The sequence below is a fragment of the Gymnoscopelus braueri genome (genome assembly GCF_963280865.1).
Source record: "Gymnoscopelus braueri genome assembly, chromosome: 6".
Taxonomy (NCBI): Eukaryota; Metazoa; Chordata; class Actinopteri; order Myctophiformes; family Myctophidae; genus Gymnoscopelus; species Gymnoscopelus braueri.
In genome coordinates this window covers 23,753,346-23,774,924 of record NC_137607.1, presented here as the reverse complement: position 1 = coordinate 23,774,924, position 21,579 = coordinate 23,753,346, and the positions used below count along the sequence as shown (strand labels likewise).

Sequence of the window (21,579 nt, the reverse complement as noted above, 5' to 3'; positions counted from 1 at the left end):
TGTATCTAAAGAACAGAGAGTTATCTTTCTATCTCTTAGGTCTCTGCATGGGAGCTTCAAAGAAGGGCAAAGAAGTTATCTACATTTCTCATCCTCATTTCACACACTAAATCCTGTGACCCATAAATGCCATCTATATAGTGCTACAGTATATATATGTAACAGGTCCTGACCTTGAGCTCTGCGGGAGGTGGATTGGTGAAATGACCGAGGACTACCTCACTGGTGTCATCATCTGGTGGGGTGGCGTCAGTGGATGCTCCCACTAAATTGGCCACTAATTGACATCATATGAAACTCATTCCAGTGTAGATGGCTACACACACACACACACACACACACACACACACACACACACACACACACCCCCCCCCCCCTCTCTCCAATGGATGGCTAATAAATAATTTACTCAAGTTAATTATTCATCCTGCCCAAAGAGAAAACATTTTATTTGGCAAACCAATAATTTACAGAAAAATCCCCAGTGTTAGTAATTCAACTATGAGAGTGTAAAAATGTTTTTCTTTGTGGGTCTCTTTGGGTGATTTGTTTTTAGCATGTAACACGCTTAGCAGAGTGATACACATACATGTAATGTTAATTTCACAGTGTGTTCTAGCCAGCATCTTCATTGTCCTCTTGCTTCTTCAGTATGTTTGCACGAGGGGTTCATTGTGGTTGTGTGTGCACATTTTTACAGAAAGAGAAGGAGAAAAAGAGAGACAGAGGGAGAGAGAGCGATACAGAGAGAAAGAGAGAGAGAGATACAGAGAGAGACAGACAGGGAGAGAGAAGGATAGAGATAGAGAGGGGGACACATACAGTGGGTGGTGAAGCTTATATCAACTAAACCAACCAGAGCAAAACAGTGTGGGAGTGCCTCAATACAATTCCTCACTTAGTCAAGACAATTCACTGTACACACACACACACACACACACACACACACACACACACACACACACACACACACACACACACACACACACACACACTGCATTGCAGCATTGTCAAATAAATCAACATTTTCTGTACACAGAACAATTTGCATTTTACCGTCCTACTTTTAAGATTTAGAAGAACAACTTAATACAGAGTTCACACTTTTTATTCCACTGTTAGGGATCAAATGCTGTGATCAGATTTTTTTTTTTTGGGCGGTGTAGCCGCCCCTATAAGTGGGGTTGGGACACCTCATTAGCTGTATTGTGATTGGCTCATTAGTACACCCCTAGCTGTACTGTGATTGGCTGACTCTATTGGCTGACTCTATTCAGCACTGTGATTGGATAGCGAGACACATGATGACATTAATAACCTATAAATAGGATTATGATGGAAGCTCACTAAAAAAAATCCATTTTTTTAAAAGTGAGCTTCCATCACTATGATGACCACTGTGATGACCACACCGCCCACTTCACAATGGGTGTGATTTTTGGGCGGTGTAGCCGCCCCTATAAGTGGGGTTAGTTTCCTGCACTGTGATTGGCCCATTAGTAGACCCCTAGCTGTACTGTGATTGGCTGACTCTATTGGCTGACTCTATTCAGCACTGTGATTGGCTAGCGAGACACATGATGACATTAATAACCTATAAATTAGAGATGCACGATATAATCGGTAACCTATCGGTATCGGCCGATATTGGCCCATATCGGCCATATCTGTACCGAACCGATGTCAAAATAAACCCGATTAAATTCACCGATATTGTATAATAAAATGACCGAGAGGCGAGAGCAGTCTGTCTGCCTGTCTCTGTCTCTTTAAGAGAGCCAGCTGTAGCTCCGTCTCCTCCCCCCTCCACACGCTCTACATGCAATGTCTCTCACTACGCAGCGGAGCAGACTAGGCTGCACAAGTGACAAGTGGAACTAACAGCAAACTAACAGCAAACAAACTCTTCACGTCCATAGTTCATACCCAGAACAGTCAGAGGGTTTCTTGTACATCTTAAATTAGATTAGAGTAGGGATACTGCGGAGGATATATTTTCAACACGAATGTGTACATTGCCTCGTTATTTAACATCGACGTAACAAACACTCGTTACTCGACTCGACTGCAACCAGCGGGTGCTTTTGAACAAGCAAGCTGCTTGTTTATTTAACCACAGAGAATGAGCACAAATTAACTCTCAGCTGGTAATGTTTCTGTCTTTGACATCCTGTTGTCCTACAATCTGTAGTGTAGTGTACGAAGCAAGCTGTCCCTGTCCTAAACTCACTCTCTTTCTCTCTCTCACACACACACACACACACACACACACACACACACACACACACACACACACACACACAGACAATATGAATAACACTAATAACAAACTAGATTCAATGATCTTAGTTCCATAGGCCACATAACATATGGTTTTGTGTTATACAAAGATTCAAATAATTCTGTGATGGCTTATAGCATACAAAAATGATGTCATAGTTAAGTTTGTTACTTAGAAGAATATATATAATTATAATGTATTTATTCCATAAATATTTTTCACCACAGTAGGGTTAGTGGAGAGGGGGGTTTACCATCAACTTTCACCAGTAAAACAAATTAAAATACAAAAATTCAGCAATGAGCTCAATATAAATATGATATATAATATATCGGTATCGGATCGGTATCGGCAGATATGACCCAGCAAATAATCGGTATCGGTATCGGTATCCAAAAAACAATATCGTGCATCTCTACTATAAATAGGATTATGCACTTCTGGAAGTGAGCTTCCATCACTACGATGACCACTGTGATGACCACACCGCCCACTTCACACTGGGTGTGATTTTGGGGCGGTGAAACCGCCCCTATATGTGAGGTTTGGATATTTGCACCCCCCAATCCTGCGCTGTGATTGGCCACCAGTGTACCCCCCTAACCCTGCACCGTGATTGGCCAATCACAGTCTATTCAGGACTGTGATTGGCTAGTGAAACATGACACATGTGCATAGCCCTATAAATAGCACTATGCACTTAAAAAAAACACATTTATGTTTTTTTTAGTGAGCTTCCATCACCATGATGACCACTGTTAAATAACAACAGTGACATAGTGCTCCAATTCCACATGCTGTGATTGGCTAGTGAGACATATGATGAAATTAATCTAAAACCACTTTGATGTGACACTAGTATATTTAACTTAGATGCTGTCCATTTCGTGAGAACAGTAAAAAAGAACTCAAAGATCACTATGGCTGAAATGAGAAAAGGGAAAACCGATATTGAGAAGAAAATAGAAAGTCTTCCTAGAACTGGCCCTTTCAGATCAAATGATATATCAGAAAAGGTTAAAGACAGAATTGTGACAAAGACACCGCCCACTTCACACTGGGTGTGATTTTTTTCTTAACTATCAAACAAGAGCTGATATCAGAGCATTCAGGGGTGGCAAAAACCCTGAGAAAAGCTCCTTGGAGAATGCGGCATCGATCCCGCTACCGCTCGCATGCTAAGCGAGCGCTGTACCATTTGAGCTAATTCCCCTTGTGCTATTGCCGTACTGCATTTACAGTAGCTGAGATCACAGCTGGGCCGGCCATTTACAGGGGCAAAGTGTAATAATGTAATTAAAGTGTAATAGCGTAGTAATAAGCCAAAGCTGCATGCATAACTATGGGGTGTGTAGCCTCGTTGGCGCAGTAGGCAGCGCGTCAGTCTCATAATCTGAAGGTCGTGAGTTCGAGCCTCACACGTGGCAGCAGTTTTACACAGCAGGGTCTATACAGACAGTAGCTACAATGACATATACTGTACTTGTGTTGTGTCCACAACAAGGGGCTAGCATCCGGCTTGTAAATTGAGGCTATATAGGAAGTGTGACAGTTCATATGAATGGCCTGTAGTCTCGCTGTTTCACCGCTGTTCCACTCCTGCTGGTTGCAGAAGCAATTAGGCTGTATTCAAGCCGATGGGTTTTTGGCCAAACTTTTCACCTGATTTTATGACCTTAAAACATATCTCCATTTGTGGGTGTGAGAGAAAAGGCACTGCTGAGATTCGAACTCAGGATCTCCTGCTTACTAGGCAGGCGCTTTAACCAACTAAGCCACAGCGCCACATGTCACCCAACTGGTTTCAGCATGTCAAATGCAGCACCAGGACTGTGGTTTCAGATTAAACCTAATCTCCATGTGTATGTGTGTGAGAGAAAAGGCACTGCTGAGATTCAAACGCAGGAACTCCTGTTTACTAGACAGGCACTTTAGTAAACATTGTTATGAATACTATATGCTTCCAGTCGCTAGTTTAAAGTCTTCTCTCAATCACACATTTTAGTAAATGATGGTCCCATTTATTTTAAAATTAATGATAAAGTAGGGTATGTTTCTAGGGTTTCTACTGGATCTACCGAGTGAAGACCCGAATTGCCGTTTGCATTTCGGACCGGATATTGACCGGATATAGAAAGATGGCGGAATTGAAATCGCTGCAAAATACTTGGACTTGTTTCCATGTAAAAGCATTGTCAGAAGTGGGATTTGAACCCACGCCTCCATTCGGAGACCAGAAGTCCCTTAACCAGGAAGGTTTGCCACCTTGAGTCTGGCGCCTTAGACCGCTCAGCCATCCTGACATAATAATAATGTAATAACAGTGTAATAGTGTAGTAATAATGCAATAATTGTGTTATGATAGTGTAATATTATTTTAATGCAATAATAGGCGACCAACTCTTTATAAGCAATTGCTACTATCATTTATGCATGGCCTATTAAGAGGACGGCAGGACTTTGGTACTCTATTGTACTCAATTCATATAATACTTGATTAAACATGTGGAGATGCCGGGGATTGAACCCGGGGCCTCATACATGCAAAGCATGCGCTCTACCACTGAGCTACATCCCCTCCCTGTCATCTAATTCTTTGTGTGTTTGTGCCAATATATGGAGTTCCGTGTCAGGTATGCCAAATTATGGACTCTAGGAGGCCATTGTATTTCTAAAGTATTACATTTAAAGTCTAATATAAAGTTTGTTTTTTTCTTAACTAACAAACAAGAGCTGATATCAGAGCATTCAGGGGTTTCAAAAACCCAGAGAAAAGCTCCTTGGAGAATGCGGGCATCGATCCCGCTACCTCTCGCATGCTAAGCGAGCGCTCTACCATTTGAGCTAATTCCCCTTGTGCTATTGCCGTATTGCATTTAGCTGATATCACAGCTGGGCCGGCCATTTACAGGGGGCAAAGTGTAATAATGCAATTATAGTGTAATAGCGTAGTAATAAGCCAAAGCTGCATGCATCGTGTTGGGGGTGTGTAGCCTCGTTGGCGCAGTAGGCAGCGCGTCAGTCTCATAATCTGAAGGTCGTGAGTTCGATCCTCACACGGGGCAGCAGTTTTACACAGCAGAGGGTATACAGACAGTAGCTACGATGACATATACTTGTGCTGTGTCCACAACAAGGGGCTAGCATCCGGCTTGTAAATTGAGACTATATAGGAAGTGTGACAGTTCATATGAATGGCCTGTAGTCTCGCTGTTTCACCTCTGTTCCACTCCTGCTGGTTGCAGAAGCAATTAGGCTGTATTCAAGCCGATGGGTTTTTGGCCAAACTTTTCACTTGATTGTATGACCTTAAAACGTATCTCCATTTGTGGGTGTGAGAGAAAAGGCACTGCTGAGATTCGAACTCAGGATCTCCTGCTTACTAGGCAGGCGCTTTAACCAACTAAGCCACAGCGCCACATGTCACCCAACTGGTTTCAGCATGTCAAATGCAGCACCAGGACTGTGGTTTCAGATTAAACCTACAGTAATCTCCATGTGTATGTGTGTGAGAGAAAAGGCACTGCTGAGATTCAAACGCAGGATCTCCTGTTTACTAGACAGGCACTTTAGTAAACATTGTTATGAATACTATATGCTTCCAGTCGCTAGTTTAAAGTCTTCTCTCAATCACGCATTTTAGTAAATGATGGTCCCATTTATTTTAAAATTAATGATAAAGTAGGGTATGTTTTTAGGGTTTCTACTGGATCTACCGAGTGAAGACCCGAATTGCCGTTTGCATTTCGGACCGGATATCAACCGGATATAGAAAGGTGGCGGAATTGAAATCGCTGCAAAATACTTGGACTTGTTTCCATGTAAAAGCATTGTCAGAAGTGGGATTTGAACCCACGCCTCCATTCGGAGACCAGAAGTCCCTTAACCAGGAAGGTTTGCCACCTTGAGTCTGGCGCCTTAGACCGCTCGGCCATCCTGACATAATAATAATAATTTTATAACAGTGTAATAGTGTAGTAATAATGCAATAATTGTATAATGATAGTGTAATATTATTTTAATGCAATAATAGGCGACCAACTCTTTATAAGCAATTGCTACTATCATTTATGCATGGCCTATTAAGAGGACGGCAGGACGTTGGTACTCTATTGTACTCAATTCATCAACAAGGCATATAATACTTGATTAAACATGTGGAGATGCCGGGGATTGAACCCGGGGCCTCATACATGCAAAGCATGCGCTCTACCACTGAGCTACATCTCATAATCTGAAGGTCGTGAGTTCGAGCCTCACACGGGGCAGCAGTTTTACACAGCAGGGTCTATACAGACAGTAGCTACAATGACATATACTTGTGTTGTGTCCACACCAAGGGGCTAGCATCCGGCTTGTAAATTGAGGCTATATAGGAAGTGTGACAGTTCATATGAATGGCCTGTAGTCTCGCTGTTTCACCGCTGTTCCACTCCTGCTGGTTGCAGAAGCAATTAGGCTGTATTCAAGCCGATGGGTTTTTGGCCAAACTTTTCACCTGATTTTATGACCTTAAAACATATCTCCATTTGTGGGTGTGAGAGAAAAGGCACTGCTGAGATTCGAACTCAGGATCTCCTGCTTACTAGGCAGGCGCTTTAACCAACTAAGCCACAGCGCCACATGTCACCCAACTGGTTTCAGCATGTCAAATGCAGCACCAGGACTGTGGTTTCAGATTAAACCTACAGTAATCTCCATGTGTATGTGTGTGAGAGAAAAGGCACTGCTGAGATTCAAACGCAGGATCTCCTGTTTACTAAACAGGCACTTTAGTAAACATTGTTATGAATACTATATGCTTCCAGTCGCTAGTTTAAAGTCTTCTCTCAATCACGCATTTTAGTAAATGATGGTCCCATTTATTTTAAAATTAATGATAAAGTAGGGTATGTTTTTAGGGTTTCTACTGGATCTACCGAGTGAAGACCCGAATTGCCGTTTGCATTTCGGACCGGATATCAACCGGATATAGAAAGGTGGCGGAATTGAAATCGCTGCAAAATACTTGGACTTGTTTCCATGTAAAAGCATTGTCAGAAGTGGGATTTGAACCCACGCCTCCATTCGGAGACCAGAAGTCCCTTAACCAGGAAGGTTTGCCACCTTGAGTCTGGCGCCTTAGACCGCTCGGCCATCCTGACATAATAATAATAATTTTATAACAGTGTAATAGTGTAGTAATAATGCAATAATTGTATAATGATAGTGTAATATTATTTTAATGCAATAATAGGCGACCAACTCTTTATAAGCAATTGCTACTATCATTTATGCATGGCCTATTAAGAGGACGGCAGGACTTTGGTACTCTATTGTACTCAATTCATCAACAAGACATATAATACTTGATTAAACATGTGGAGATGCCGGGGATTGAACCCGGGGGCTCATACATGCAAAGCATGCGCTCTACCACTGAGCTACATCCACTCCCTGTCATCTGATTCTTTGTTTGTTTATGCCCATATATGGAGTTCCGTGTCAGGTATGCCAAATTATGGAGTCTAGGAGGCCATTGTATCTCTAAAGTATTACATTTAAAGTCTAATATAAAGTTTTTTTTTTTCTTAACAAACAAACAAGAGCTGATATCAGAGCATTCAGGGGTGGCAAAAACCCAGAGAAAAGCTCCTTGGAGAATGCAGGCATCGATCCCGCTACCTCTCGCATGCTAAGCGAGCAATCTACCATTTGAGCTAATTCCCCTTGTGCTATTGCCGTACTGCATTTAGCTGACATCACAGCTGGGCCGGCCATTTACAGGGGGCAAAATTTAATAATGTCATTATAGTGTAATAGCGTAGTAATAAGCAACAGCTGCATGCATAGCTATGGAGTGTGTAGCCTCGTTGGCGCAGTAGGCAGCGCGTCAGTCTCATAATCTGAAGGTCGTGAGTTCGAGCCTCACACGGGGCAGCAGTTTTACACAGCAGGGGCTATACAGACAGTAGCTACATATACTTGTATTGTGTCCACACCAAGGGGCTAGCATCCGGCTTGTAAATTGAGGCTATATAGGAAGTGTGACAGTTCATATGAATGGCCTGTAGTCTCGCTGTTTCACCGCTGTTCCACTCCTGCTGGTTGCAGAAGCAATTAGGCTGTATTCAAGCCGATGGGTTTTTGGCCAAACCTTTCACTTGATTTTATGACCTTAAAACGTATCTCCATTTGTGGGTGTGAGAGAAAAGGCACTGCTGAGATTCGAACTCAGGATCTCCTGCTTACTAGGCAGGCGCTTTAACCAACTAAGCCACAGCGCCACATGTCACCCAACTGGTTTCAGCATGTCAAATGCAGCACCAGGACTATGGTTTCAGATTAAACCTAATCTCCATGTGTATGTGTGTGAGAGAAAAGGCACTGCTGAGATTCAAACTCAGGATCTCCTGTTTACTAGACAGGCACTTTAGTAAACATTGTTATAAATACTATATGCTTCCAGTCGCTAGTTTAAAGTCTTCTCTCAATCACGCATTTTAGTAAATGATGGTCCCATTTATTTTAAAATTAATGATAAAGTAGGGTATGTTTCTAGGGTTTCTACTGGTTCTACCGAGTGAAGACCCAAATTGCCGTTTGCATTTCGGACCGGATATCAACCGGATATAGAAAGATGGCGGAATTGAAATCGCTGCAAAATACTTGGACTTGTTTCCATGTAAAAGCATTGTCAGAAGTGGGATTTGAACCCACGCCTCCATTCGGAGACCAGAAGTCCCTTAACCAGGAAGGTTTGCCACCTTGAGTCTGGCGCCTTAGACCGCTCGGCCATCCTGACATAATAATAATAATGTAATAACAGTGTAATAGTGTAGTAATAATGCAATAATTGTATAATGATAGTGTAATATTATTTTAATGCAATAATAGGCGACCAACTCTTTATAAGCAATTGCTACTATCATTTATGCATGGCCTATTAAGAGGACGGCAGGACGTTGGTACTCTATTGTACTCAATTCATATAATACTTGATTAAACACGTGGAGATACCGGGGATTGAACCCAGGGCTCATACATGCAAAGCATGCGCTCTACCACTGAGCTACATCCCCTCCCTGTCATCTGATTCTTTGTCTGTTTGTGCCAATATATGGAGTTCCGTGTCAGGTATGCCAAATTATGGACTCTAGGAGGCCATTGTATTTCTAAAGTATTACATTTAAAGTCTAATATAAAGTTTGTTTTTTTCTTAACTAACAAACAAGAGCTGATATCAGAGCATTCAGGGGTTTCAAAAACCCAGAGAAAAGCTCCTTGGAGAATGCGGGCATGGATCCCGCTACCTCTCGCATGGGTTTTTCGCCAAACTTTTCACTTGATTGTATGACCTTAAAACGTATCTCCATTTGTGGGTGTGAGAGACAAGGAACTGCTGAGAATCGAACTCAGGATCTCCTGCTTACTAGGCAGGCGCTTTAACCAACTAAGCCACAGCGGTTTCAGCATGTCAAATGCAGCACCAGGACTGTGGTTTCAGATTAAACCTAATCTCCATGTGTGTGAGAGAAAAGGCACTGTTGATATTCAAACTCAGGATCTCCTGTTTACTAAACAGGCACTTTAGTAAACATTGTTATAAATACTATATGCTTCCAGTCGCTAGTTTAAAGTCTTCTCTCAATCACGCATTTTAGTAAATGATGGTCCCATTTATTTTAAAATTAATGATAAAGTAGGGTATGTTTCTAGGGTTTCTACTGGTTCTACCGAGTGAAGACCCAAATTGCCGTTTGCATTTCGGACCGGATATCAACCGGATATAGAAAGATGGCGGAATTGAAATCGCTGCAAAATACTTGGACTTGTTTCCATGTAAAAGCATTGTCAGAAGTGGGATTTGAACCCACGCCTCCATTCGGAGACCAGAAGTCCCTTAACCAGGAAGGTTTGCCACCTTGAGTCTGGCGCCTTAGACCGCTCGGCCATCCTGACATAATAATAACAGTGTAATAGTGTAGTACTAATGCAATAATTATATAATGAGAGTGTAATATTATTGTAATGCAATAATAGGCGACCAACTCTTTATAAGCAATTGCTACTATCATTTATGCATGGCCTATTAAGAGGACGGCAGGACTTTGGTACTCAATTCATCAACAAGACATATAATACTTGATTAAACATGTGGAGATGCCGGGGATTGAACCCGGGGCCTCATACATGCAAAGCATGCGCTCTACCACTGAGCTACATCCCCTCCCTGTCATCTGATTCTTTGTCTGTTTGTGCCCATATATGGAGTTCCGTGTCAGGTATGCCAAATTATGGAGTCTAGGAGGCCATTGTATCTCTAAAGTATTACATTTAAAGTCTAATATAAAGTTTGTTTTTGGGCGGTGTAGCCACCCCTATAAGTGGGGTATTAGTATTAGTTTCCTGCACTGTGATTGGCCCATTAGTAGACCCCTAGCTGTACTGTGATTGGCTGACTCTATTGGCTGACTCTATTCAGCACTGTGATTGGCTAGCGAGACACATGATGACATTAATAACCTATAAATAGGATTATGCACTTCCAAAAATCAATTATTTTTGGAAGTGAGCTTCCATCACTATGATGACCACTGTGATGACCACACCGCCCACTTCACACTGGGTGTGATTTTTTATTTTATTTTGACAGAAGTTACTGAAGTCCCACATAAATCACCACTATTAAGTAACTGTCTGCCTCGACCTGCCATACAATTGTCTACAGAGAGGAATATCATACAAAAAAAGTAATAATTTATCCATTTGCAGCTTTAGATTCGTTTAACGTTTGATTTTATTTCAATTCATCTGACTAGACATTTTGACAGAACACCCAGAACTGAATGGATTAGAACACATTGCAGGTGAAAGCTTCCATTATCATCAGAGCTTTGGAGACCACGTATCGTGTGACGCTTCATTCGACAAAAATCTGTCACTCGATACTATGTCGGCAAAACATAAATTAGGCTTCCCACTTAAAGATATAAAATTTAAAGACTTCACCCATTTTCATCCTATCTTCATATAATTGGTCCTCCTCATTAATAGTCATGATGAAATGGTACTATTTATTTCTACTTGGTTTGTGTCTCATAGGAGGGCTGTGGACACTTCATAAACCCGCCTACCAGTGACATCATCGTTAGGCAGTTTTTTCAAACAAGATTTAAAACATATATATATATAATTTTTTTTTATTAACGCAAGAACAATGGCTTCCATTATAGCATTCTAACTTTCCAGGTATAGAAAGCCTGCAGTTTCTATTAGATTGGATTCCCCATAGATGATGTCACTGGTAGGCGGGTTTCGGAACTGTCCACAGCTCTCCTCTGAGACACAAACCAAGTAGACAAAAATGGTACCATATTATTACGAGTATTAGTGAGGACCAATTATATGAAGATGGGTTGAAACTGGGTGAAGTCATCCTTTAATCAAGTTGGTTAACCATGTTCTAAATGCTATGGACAATCTGGGCTCATATGATATTTAACTCTCTGAGTGCCAAGAACGAGTTATCCCGAGTTATCACGAGTTATACTGGCACAGTATGAACATATTCTTTTTTTTTCATTGGCACTGAGAGAGTTAATATGCTCTGTGACAGTGACACCGGGCATAAGTCAATGTTATCGCTATCATGGTGTGATGCTTGTCATGACAGATACATCACACGTCAGGGACCTGTCATTACAACAGGGTCACTGTGCCACAGTTATCAAACCTGACAACTCTGACAAGGGGACAAGCTGAGCTCACTGTGGTGGCCGTTTCGCTCAGAGAGAGAGAGAGAGAGAGAGAGAGAGAGAGAGAGAGAGAGAGAGAGAGAGAGAGAGAGAGAGAGAGAGAGAGAGAGAGGTGTTGAGGGTCATGTGAAAGAGACTGTGATAACTGTGATAACGATATAATAACTTGACAGCTCCTGGTGATTAAAGATTGACTATTCTAATACCATGGTTGTAGCGTGTGGAGGATCACTATTTGGATCATTATTGTGGCGCTGGTGCTGGATCACTACATGCATGGAGTGAGGCACGGAATGGAGAGAGGCGGTCATAAATTGACTTGATAAATTGACTTGAGGGAGCAAACTTTCAGCCCAAACCCCTAACTCCTCCCCCCTGTACTGAAATACACAAGTTGTATTGTGTAGATCGTGTTAAATTATTGTATGTGTGTGTTAGAGAGAGAGAGAGAGGGGGGGGGGGGGGTTGGGGGCATGCCAGGATGTCCACTGGCAGACTAAATGAGGTGGCCATTTTTAGACTCTCCATCCCCTGGTCTCCATAACAACTAAAACACAACGGAGACACACTAATGATTTGGAGAAAGAGGGAGAGTTGGAAGGGGGGGGGGCATGAGACATGAGGAGGTAGGATGAAGGAGGAGGGAGAGGAAGGGAACGGGAAAGAGATGAGGAACTAAAAGAAGTGTGAACAAGAAATGAGAGAAAAGCAGAAGATGAGGGGAAGGAAAAGTGAGGAGGGAGAGGTGCTGTATAAAGAGAGAGAGGTGTGATGCTATATGAGGCCCTCGGATGGGACACGTTCATATATCTGTGCATGACTCTGAGCTATTTTTGTTTCCCACAACCCCCCCCCCCCCCCCCCCCCAATGACTTTTCTTTTCATTAAACCAACTGAAGAAAACCAAATAAAAACTAAGCTACGATGACTCAAACTAAGACTAAATATACTGACAATTTTATCAACAAATAAATACTAGATTAAAATGTTAGGGAGGGACTAGTGGAGAAGAGATCCAGTAGAACTAAAAGACAAGTCATTTTATGTTGCGTTTGCGCTCTGAAAATAGCATGCAACCAAGTGTAAAATCAGCCATTATGACGCCATCAAGGCACTGCCAAAATACATTTTAGTCGACTAAATCAACTGTAGATTTAGTCGACTATAATCTTATGATATTTAGTCGTATAAAACTAGACTAACAGTAAAACATTTCAGGTGACTAAAATATGACTAAAACTAAATGGAATTTTATTCAAAAGACTATGACTAAAACTAAATCAAAATGTACTGTCAAAATTAACACTGCTAGGGATGTGACTAATTCTCACCACAATACCTGTGGAAGGTATTGTGGCATGCGTGCCCCCTTCTCAGGGCCGGCGCTCACATATAGGCGACCAGCGGCATGTAGAGGAGGGCGCCGAAATGGCGAAAGAAAAAAACTAAATTCTTCCACTTGTTTGTCGATTGCAAGTCACATCACTGTTTGCATGAGTGAATTAACCTTGTGATACTGCCTGTCTGTCTGTCTGCTGCAACTGGGAGAGCTGCGGCGGGGGGGGGGGGGGGGGGGGCTGTTAGTCTAAAGACGCTCGCAGCTCACCTCCGCTCTCCCACTGTTGAACAGTTAATGCAAGTAAAACCAGTCAGTCACACACTACTAAATGCTACCAAATAAACCACCATCAGTGCTTCAGTTTAGAGGAAAGAAGGTGAGAAATGCGTGCTATCTTTTGTTATATGTAGCTGTTGATATTTTATGAAGGCAAAAAAAAAGACAACAATTTTCTGAGAACGCTTGCTAGGGCGGCAATTGGGTCAGAACCGGCCCTGCCCCTTCTCTACTGTTCTGTCAAACACTCTTGTCAAGATTAAACCATTTATTGCAATGATATTGCATTGTATTTGGCGGTGTGGCTCTGCTTCACAAATGGTCAAGTAAATAGTGTGCAGTCTTTGCACAGTTAAAGCACTAACTTGCATGAACTAACTAGCATGATGTTAGCGTAAACATCAAACCTAGCGCATCTGTCTAAACAACATGCTCTCTAAACAACAGTCTTGATCAAGCAAACATATGTCTATCGATATATCTCTGCTGTCCGGCAGAAACCAGCTAACTCCAAAATGTTCAATTTTCAGGAAATGAAAAGAAGTGGAGTTAGGAGGTTTTGTTCATCATTGATAAGAACAGCTGAATGGACCTCCAAGCTCACAATGAGGTTTGGAGGTCAAAAGGGGGTGGAGCCTGGAGTCAGCAAAACCAGCTAACTCCGGTCAAAAGCGTCAAAATGGAGTTAGCTGGTTTCTGCAGGACAGCAACGATTATAGTATAACACTATGAAAATAGGCAACTATAAGTGATACAAGGATAGAGGAGTGCTAGGGCGTGAGATTTATTCTGAAGAGGTGAGTTTTCAGTCTGCAGTGGAAAATGGGGTGAGAGTCTGCAGTCTTGACTGATGGGGAATATAATTCCATACCTTCTCCTTCTTTGTTTTCACCTCTTCACATTTTTCACTCTAGAGGCATCCTGCTGAGAGGAGATAAATGTGTGTGCAGAGAAACTGTGAGAGATGGCTGGCAGGGTGAGAGAGAGAGGTTCAGGACCAGGGAGAATGGGAGAAATTCAGGGGAGAGGTGTGTTGCAAATCACAATGAAGGTAGCTGGGAGGACAGGTGGAGAAGATGGAACGGCTAATTAACGGGGAACTAAAGAGAGAGAGAGAGAGAGAGAGAGAGAGAGAGAGAGAAAGAGGGTGGTTTAGCCATCAGTTTGGCCACAAAGGTGTGTTTAAGAAGTTTGAAGAGCAAGAGATCAGACGAAGAAATAAAAAATATAACTTCGGAAGGACGTCGGATCCGTGTGTGCTGTACGTGCATGCGTGCGTGCGTGCGTGCGTGCGTGCGTGCGTGCGTTTATGTGTGTATGTTTGTTTATGGATGTGTGTGTAACACTGCCACACAATACACACAAAAGTGTACGTGACGTGAATCTGTGTATCTGACAGGGAGAAGAGTGTTTGTGTGGATGTATGTTTGTGACGTGCACGTGCACGTCTCAGCATCTGTTTGTTGTGTGCCTTGAGTGTCTCCTGTCTGAGAGCGTCCTACAATCGCCTTCACGGAGCCGCTGTCTTTGTTCTGTGTGTAAAGAGCAGTTGTCACTGCCATCCTCCCACATGCAGGGGAAACAGCCAGGAGCCCCAAAACGCACGCTGCTTATTTTCTCCCATTGTCCTCAGTGCTATAATACCCCCCTTATCTCAGTAAGCATATCGTATCCACTGCAGCCTTCCAATGTGTGTGTGTGTGTGTGTGTGTGTGTGTGTGTGTGTGTGTGTGTGTGTGTGTGTGTGTGTGTGTGTGTGTGTGTGTGTGTGTGTGTGTGTGTGTGTGTGTGTGTGTGTGTGTGTGTGCGTGCGTGTGCGTGCGTGCGCGCGCGTGCGTGTGTGTGTGTGTGTGTGTGTGTGTGTGTGTGATAGTGGACCTGTGCATGTTAGTTAGAGGTATATATCTTTGCATTTCTATGTACCAAAATGAACAGAACATACTTGGACACATCATTGCATGTTCATGTGAATCTCCAAGACAATAATACGTTGTCTGTGTCTGTGTCTGTGTGTGTAGGATCCTGGCCACTGCAGGGGCACACATGAACATCCCTGTAGACCTGAGGACTCTTAGGGCGGTGCGAGTTCTGCGGCCCTTAAAACTAGTCTCAGGAATCCCCAGTGAGTACTACAAATTAATAACATGTCTACATTTATGTGGTGTGGTGTGGGTGATGGCTCATTTAAGCAGTCACACCTGGCCTACCTGGCCTAAATCCAAACTAATTAGACTCTGAACATCTACTTGGCTGTGTCCCTGTTCTGGGCACCAGTGTAGCAAGACAACGGCCACCTCTGTGGCTTGGGTTCCCCCGACACAGGGACACGTCAAGTAGATGCTCAAGCATATTGTAGAGAGAGGCTACTTCACAAGCTGGATCAGATGGAATTGCTGTCATGACAGAGGCTCTCTCTCTGAGTGTGTGTGTGTGTGTGTGTGTGTGTGTGTGTGGGAATGACTGATTTGCCCTGTGTGCATCGATGCACAACAGGTATGAGTCCAATTAGTTTGTATTCAGGCCAGTTGTGACTGCTTAAATCAGCCATCACCCAGAGTTTATTCTTAGGAAGGAGTGGGTCTCTCTCTCTCTCTCTCTCTCTCTCTCTCTCTCTCTCTCTCTCTCTCTCTCTCTCTCTCTCTCTCTCTCTCTCTCTCTCTATCTCTCTCTCTATCTCTATAGAGAGAGAGAGAGAGAGAGAGAGAGATTATATTGTAGGAAGTTGTACTGGCAAAAGGAATCCCATAGAGACAAATTTAAGTTAGCCATTGAGACTGTCATTATGTCATTTTACGTACTGTAGGAGTAAGTTCTAGAAAGTGGTTTCCCATTAAACTTCTTCTCCATTTAGGTCCTTATCAATTGCTTTGCTAGACACTATAGAGGGTGGTAATGTACATTTTTTATGGTGAGAGTCTCATAGAGGATGATTAGAGTGTTTCCCTGCAAAATAATGACTGTTGATTTGAACTCTGAGGCCATATACAGCTGGCACTAACGGACTAAAACGGTGGGGTGGGCCTAATGAAAAGGGGCAGTAAACTTTATTGCAATTTATGTTACTATTTTATTTTATTTTGTGCACCGTATCCAGTCCACATGGTTCGTGTAACAGCCCAAAATATAACCCCGGCCAAAGTATACCTGGGGTTAAAGTGGGCTAGCCTGTTTTGTACCCTGGGGTATATTCTGGACTTGTCCAGTTTATATGTTGGGGTACAACATGGGCAAGCCCAGAATATACCCCTCTAGCACAGACTACCCCCCTTATGTTTTTCATTATTCATTTTTTTACATAGTAGTAAAGCATTATTAAGTTACATCTCTCTAATCCAGATTATACCCCCCACAGTTTGAGTTTTCCTTGTTTTTTTCTATGCGATGCGATGCGAGAGTGCAGTCTAGTCAACACCAACTCAGGACTCCTGAATTGTTGCCCTCCACCCTCCTGTCTAGCATCAGGGTCTTAAGCTCTGCAGTGTTATTAGCTCGCGCCGCGGTGTGCGCCTCTTTCCTTTCCTGGCTGTGACCTGGGTTGGCTCCCACAGTTTCTTTTTCTATTTTACAGTATATTATCTCTTCTGGACAGAAGAGATATCTGGTCTAACCCAAAATATATAAATTATGAAAGAAAAAAATAATTAAAAAAACTCTGGGCATTGAAATACAGATTTATTTATGAAAAGCACAAGGGGGGTATAATCTAAAAGCATTACTAAAATAATTACGATGTGAAAAACATAGGGGGGGTATAGTTTGTGCTAGAGAGTTGTATTCTGGCTAGCCTGTTTTATACCCTGGGGTATAAACTGGTCTAGTCCAGAATATACCCCGGGGTATAAAACAGGCTAGCCCACTTTAACCCTGTTTATATTTAACCCTGGCCGAGGGTATATTTTTGCTGTTACACCTGTTAGATATGGCTGCCATTAGACACACTTGTTAATTGTCAGTGGAATGTAGCTGACACACCCACATCCGGAGAGACTGTTTTGACTCCCAATATTTAAGAGTCAGTGCTGATGGGAGATTTTGTTAGCGCCTGCATGGAGTAGTTTGGTCATTCTCAAACTTTTTTTATTTCAAGGACCCCCATAATCCATGTTGAGAAGTTGTAGTTGAGTAGTTGATGGCCAAGTGCGCAAGCAATCATCACTCTCAGAGTTAAATGAACACTTTTACATTTACAGTGTTATGACGAGGGCCTGACCTTTCAGAAACTCCTCTGTTGTGATGTTCCCAAGGTCTGCAGATCGTCCTGAAGTCCATCATGAAGGCCATGGTCCCTTTGCTGCAGATCGGCCTGCTCCTGTTCTTCGCCATCCTCATGTTCGCCATCATCGGTCTGGAATTCTACAGCGGCAAACTTCACCACACCTGTACACCCACACCTGGCATCCTGGGTATAAGCTACCTCTACTGTACAATCATCAGTGTTAATTGAACTTGTGTACAAGTGGAACCAAATGGACTAATATGGGTCCATTTGTTTCCATTTGTACAAATTAAAGCAATAAGCCCCAAGAGGCTGTGTTTTACAGTGATTTTAGAACAACTAAGGGTTGTTATTAGGCACGATGCATAGTCCCTATAAGATAAGATGAGATAAGATAAGACCTTTATTGATCCTGTGAAGGAAATTAAGTCGCCAAAGGAAGCATTTTTTTTTCTTTCATTTATACAAGAAAGTAGTGCCTGACTGCCTGCATAAACAATGAAGTTGCTATGCAAAGCTCATCTGCCTTGTTTTAAAGTAATATGAAAACTAGGCCGGCCGGCCGGCAGGTGGACGGACCGCATCATCACGTCATGTCACTATGACTAAGCCATGATAACCATATAAGGAGTTCCCAATGCAGCAGCAGCACCCAAATATGGAGTGTGTTGTCTAACCTCAATGTGTCGTCATGGTATATCAGGCGCAAATAAATCGGTCAGCTCCATATATGGAGCTCTAGAACCATCACTACCATATAGTGGGTTGATATTGAATTGAATTTGGGTTGATATTCGTGACCAAATATGGCACCGGCCGGCGGAACACGACAACAGAAGAATGACATACTGTAGGTGTGAGTGCCGCGTAGCGGCCTCGAACCTCTAGTTTGATAGATACATGCATAAATAATACTCATCAGTTTCTTACCAAATTATTACTTGATTAATACAGACACATTCAAGGCTACCCATTTGGTAGGTGATAATGCACAACGAGGTGTCCCTATTTCAGTTCAAGATGAAAACGTTTTTTTATTGTGAACATTTCTGAAAGATTTAGCAATTTTACTTTTCTTTTCTTTTTTAATGAAAAAAAAAAAAAAAGGATATTTACTCACGCAACCCCATAAAAACGGGTCCCCAACCCTTGGGAAACACTGTAAAAGAATGGAAAAGGCGGAGGTGAAGAACTGTATAATGTGAAGCAGAGTGGAGTTCCCTCTGCCCAGTCCATCCAGAAATGAGTATTTCCATGGCCATGTTATAAGCTGGGTTTTTGACGCAGAGCGTGGGCAGCCATCCTCCCTTCAGTATTTAAAGCAGATTGTTTGGTAAGGAAGGACAGGAAGCCAAGAAGAAACAATCATGACAGCACGCACGCACGCACACACACACACACACACACACCAGGATTATTATAATACTCAGCCAGAGCACTCGTGAAGCCTACATCCTGTAATTACAGTCTTCAGCTTTAACCAAGTCCAGTTGGCTTAAACTGTCACAACACACAAACAGAACAAAATAACTATTTACTTTGAAGAGAGGATGTCAAATGATTATGATTATGCTTTTTTATTCCAGCAAAGTGAATAATGCAGTATGCTAGATCATAGACAGGCAATACACTCTGCAATAAAAGCTAGTTAGCAAGACAGGAGGCTTGTATTGTTGCTATTGTTGTCATTTCTATGTTATGCACACAAATAATAAGCATGTGCACACACACACTTGCAAACCCAGGCGCACCAATAGACTTCAAAACCAGCTTCATCCTACGTAATTAAAGCCAGTAACGCAGCACGTTACAATGGCTCATTGTACACTCATGGTTGTCATTAACCTCTGAGCCATTGCCAACACACTGGAGTTCAAAGGACCTGTAGATAATAACACAGATAGATGGACTGAAGTAGAAGTGATCAGGTTACCATTCAGATCGTATGACAATGACATCAGCTGTGTACTCGTTGTTCCATCTCAGTCTTTGAACTCATAATTTTACCCAAATTATCTTTGAAAATATGGAGCATAATAATTTCTTTGTTATTAAGTTGTTAAGGGGCCGATACACGAGACATTTTGTTTTTACGTTTTCTTCCATCTAACATTGCAAGCTTGTAGATCAGCTATTTTCAGTGCACGACACCGGCCCGCAAGTATAAATCCGGCTTTGCGTTGCCCCACACATGCTGTCTGTTCATCAGTGCTTCTTTCTTTCCATCCATGAATCACCCTGACTGGTCAGAAAATGAGACAGTGGACTCGTCTGAGTCGGAGTTCCCGTGTGGCGTACGTCAATGTCCGGCTAAGTACATATGTAGCGGCACCTGGATCGGCCCTAATGACGGCATCACCCAGTTTGACAACATCTTGTTTGCCCTGCTCACTGTCTTCCAGTGTATCACCATGGAGGGATGGACCACTGTCCTCTACAATGTAAGATGCACACACACACGCACGCACGCACGCACGCACGCACGCACGCACGCACACACACACACACACACACACACACACACACACACACTAGACTAGGGCATTCACCAATAGTGATTTTTAGCATTCGAATTATTCGTCACATCCTCATCAGTGTGACTCACAATCTCTCACTGGTTCTTTGCTAGAATAGATGAGGTGTAACAGCGTTGCATTACTATACAGGCCCCATTACCCGTAATGACCTTTATCAGGATTCATGGTCTCCCACCCACTGATGTGTGCAGATTGGATCCTTCAATCGCTCCCTCCTGCACTCTCAGACGCTCCGCTTGCGTGATGCAGAATTAGATTTCGGCCAAACAGTATGAGAGGTGGCTGGGCCGTGATTGCGGGTGTCCACACTGCAGAGCGCTGTGTGTGGATTCCAGCAGGCTCAGCGGGGCTCTCAGCTCGACTGTCAGCTCTTCATTTATATTCTATTCGTTTCAGAGAAATATATACCCCCGCAGTTTGGATGGCCTGCATGGATGGAAGACCTCCTGTGTTCTACCAGTTGTTTAAAAGTGTCTGCCTTCATTAAGGCAAAAGATGGGATTTACTTAAACATATCGATTTCACACATACATACAGTATTATACATGTACTATATTTGAAAGGATTTCAAAACGGTACAAAAACAATTTTTGTACCGTTGGCAGAGGAAGGGAAGGAGAAAAACAGTTGACTGTCATCAGCATAACAGTCATAGGAGAGGTTGTGTAGTTTGGGGGAGAGAGAGATGGATGAAGATTATAAATTGGTGGTGTGAGACATGAAGGAGAGTAACAGAGAGGTAGAAGGAGCTAGCTAGTGCATTTTCCGGCAGCGGCATCTCATCTGCCGTGGCGTTCACACAACCCAAGATTGGTTGTGATGGCAAATTGAAGTCTTTTGTGCACCTTTACAATCTGGACTACCATTAAATCAAATGTACCGTATTTGACAATGCTTGCATTGTGTTGAAAGTCGGGATGTAATGATGCATCGCGAGAAAAAATGTATTCAAACGATTTAAGACGATTTAAATTGGTGAATAAAAAATGACAGTGAATAAATGCTCCTACTGTTGGATGTTTCTGATTTGGTGGAAAAAAATCGGAGCCCGCAGCTAAACCATGCTGTGTTTGTTTTGTGGTGTTGCTTCCAGTTTCATTTCAAACTGACTTCTGGGAATTGCAGTTACAGTATAACATAATGACCAGATAATCACCACTGGTGTTGCCAAAATGACAACAAAAATGAACTTT

General features: G+C 42.6%; 1 protein-coding gene across 1 annotated transcript in view; it reads left to right on the top strand.

Moving 5' to 3' along the window:
• Window positions 1-21,579, top strand: part of cacna1ea (calcium channel, voltage-dependent, R type, alpha 1E subunit a) — a 193,784-nt gene that overhangs the window by 113,286 nt on the left and 58,919 nt on the right. The window contains exons 6-8 of the mRNA XM_080430496.1: window positions 15,652-15,755; window positions 17,878-18,036; window positions 20,100-20,290. Of these exons, the coding sequence (XP_080286622.1) occupies window positions 15,652-15,755; window positions 17,878-18,036; window positions 20,100-20,290 (454 nt within the window). The remainder of the gene's footprint in view (window positions 1-15,651; window positions 15,756-17,877; window positions 18,037-20,099; window positions 20,291-21,579) is intronic.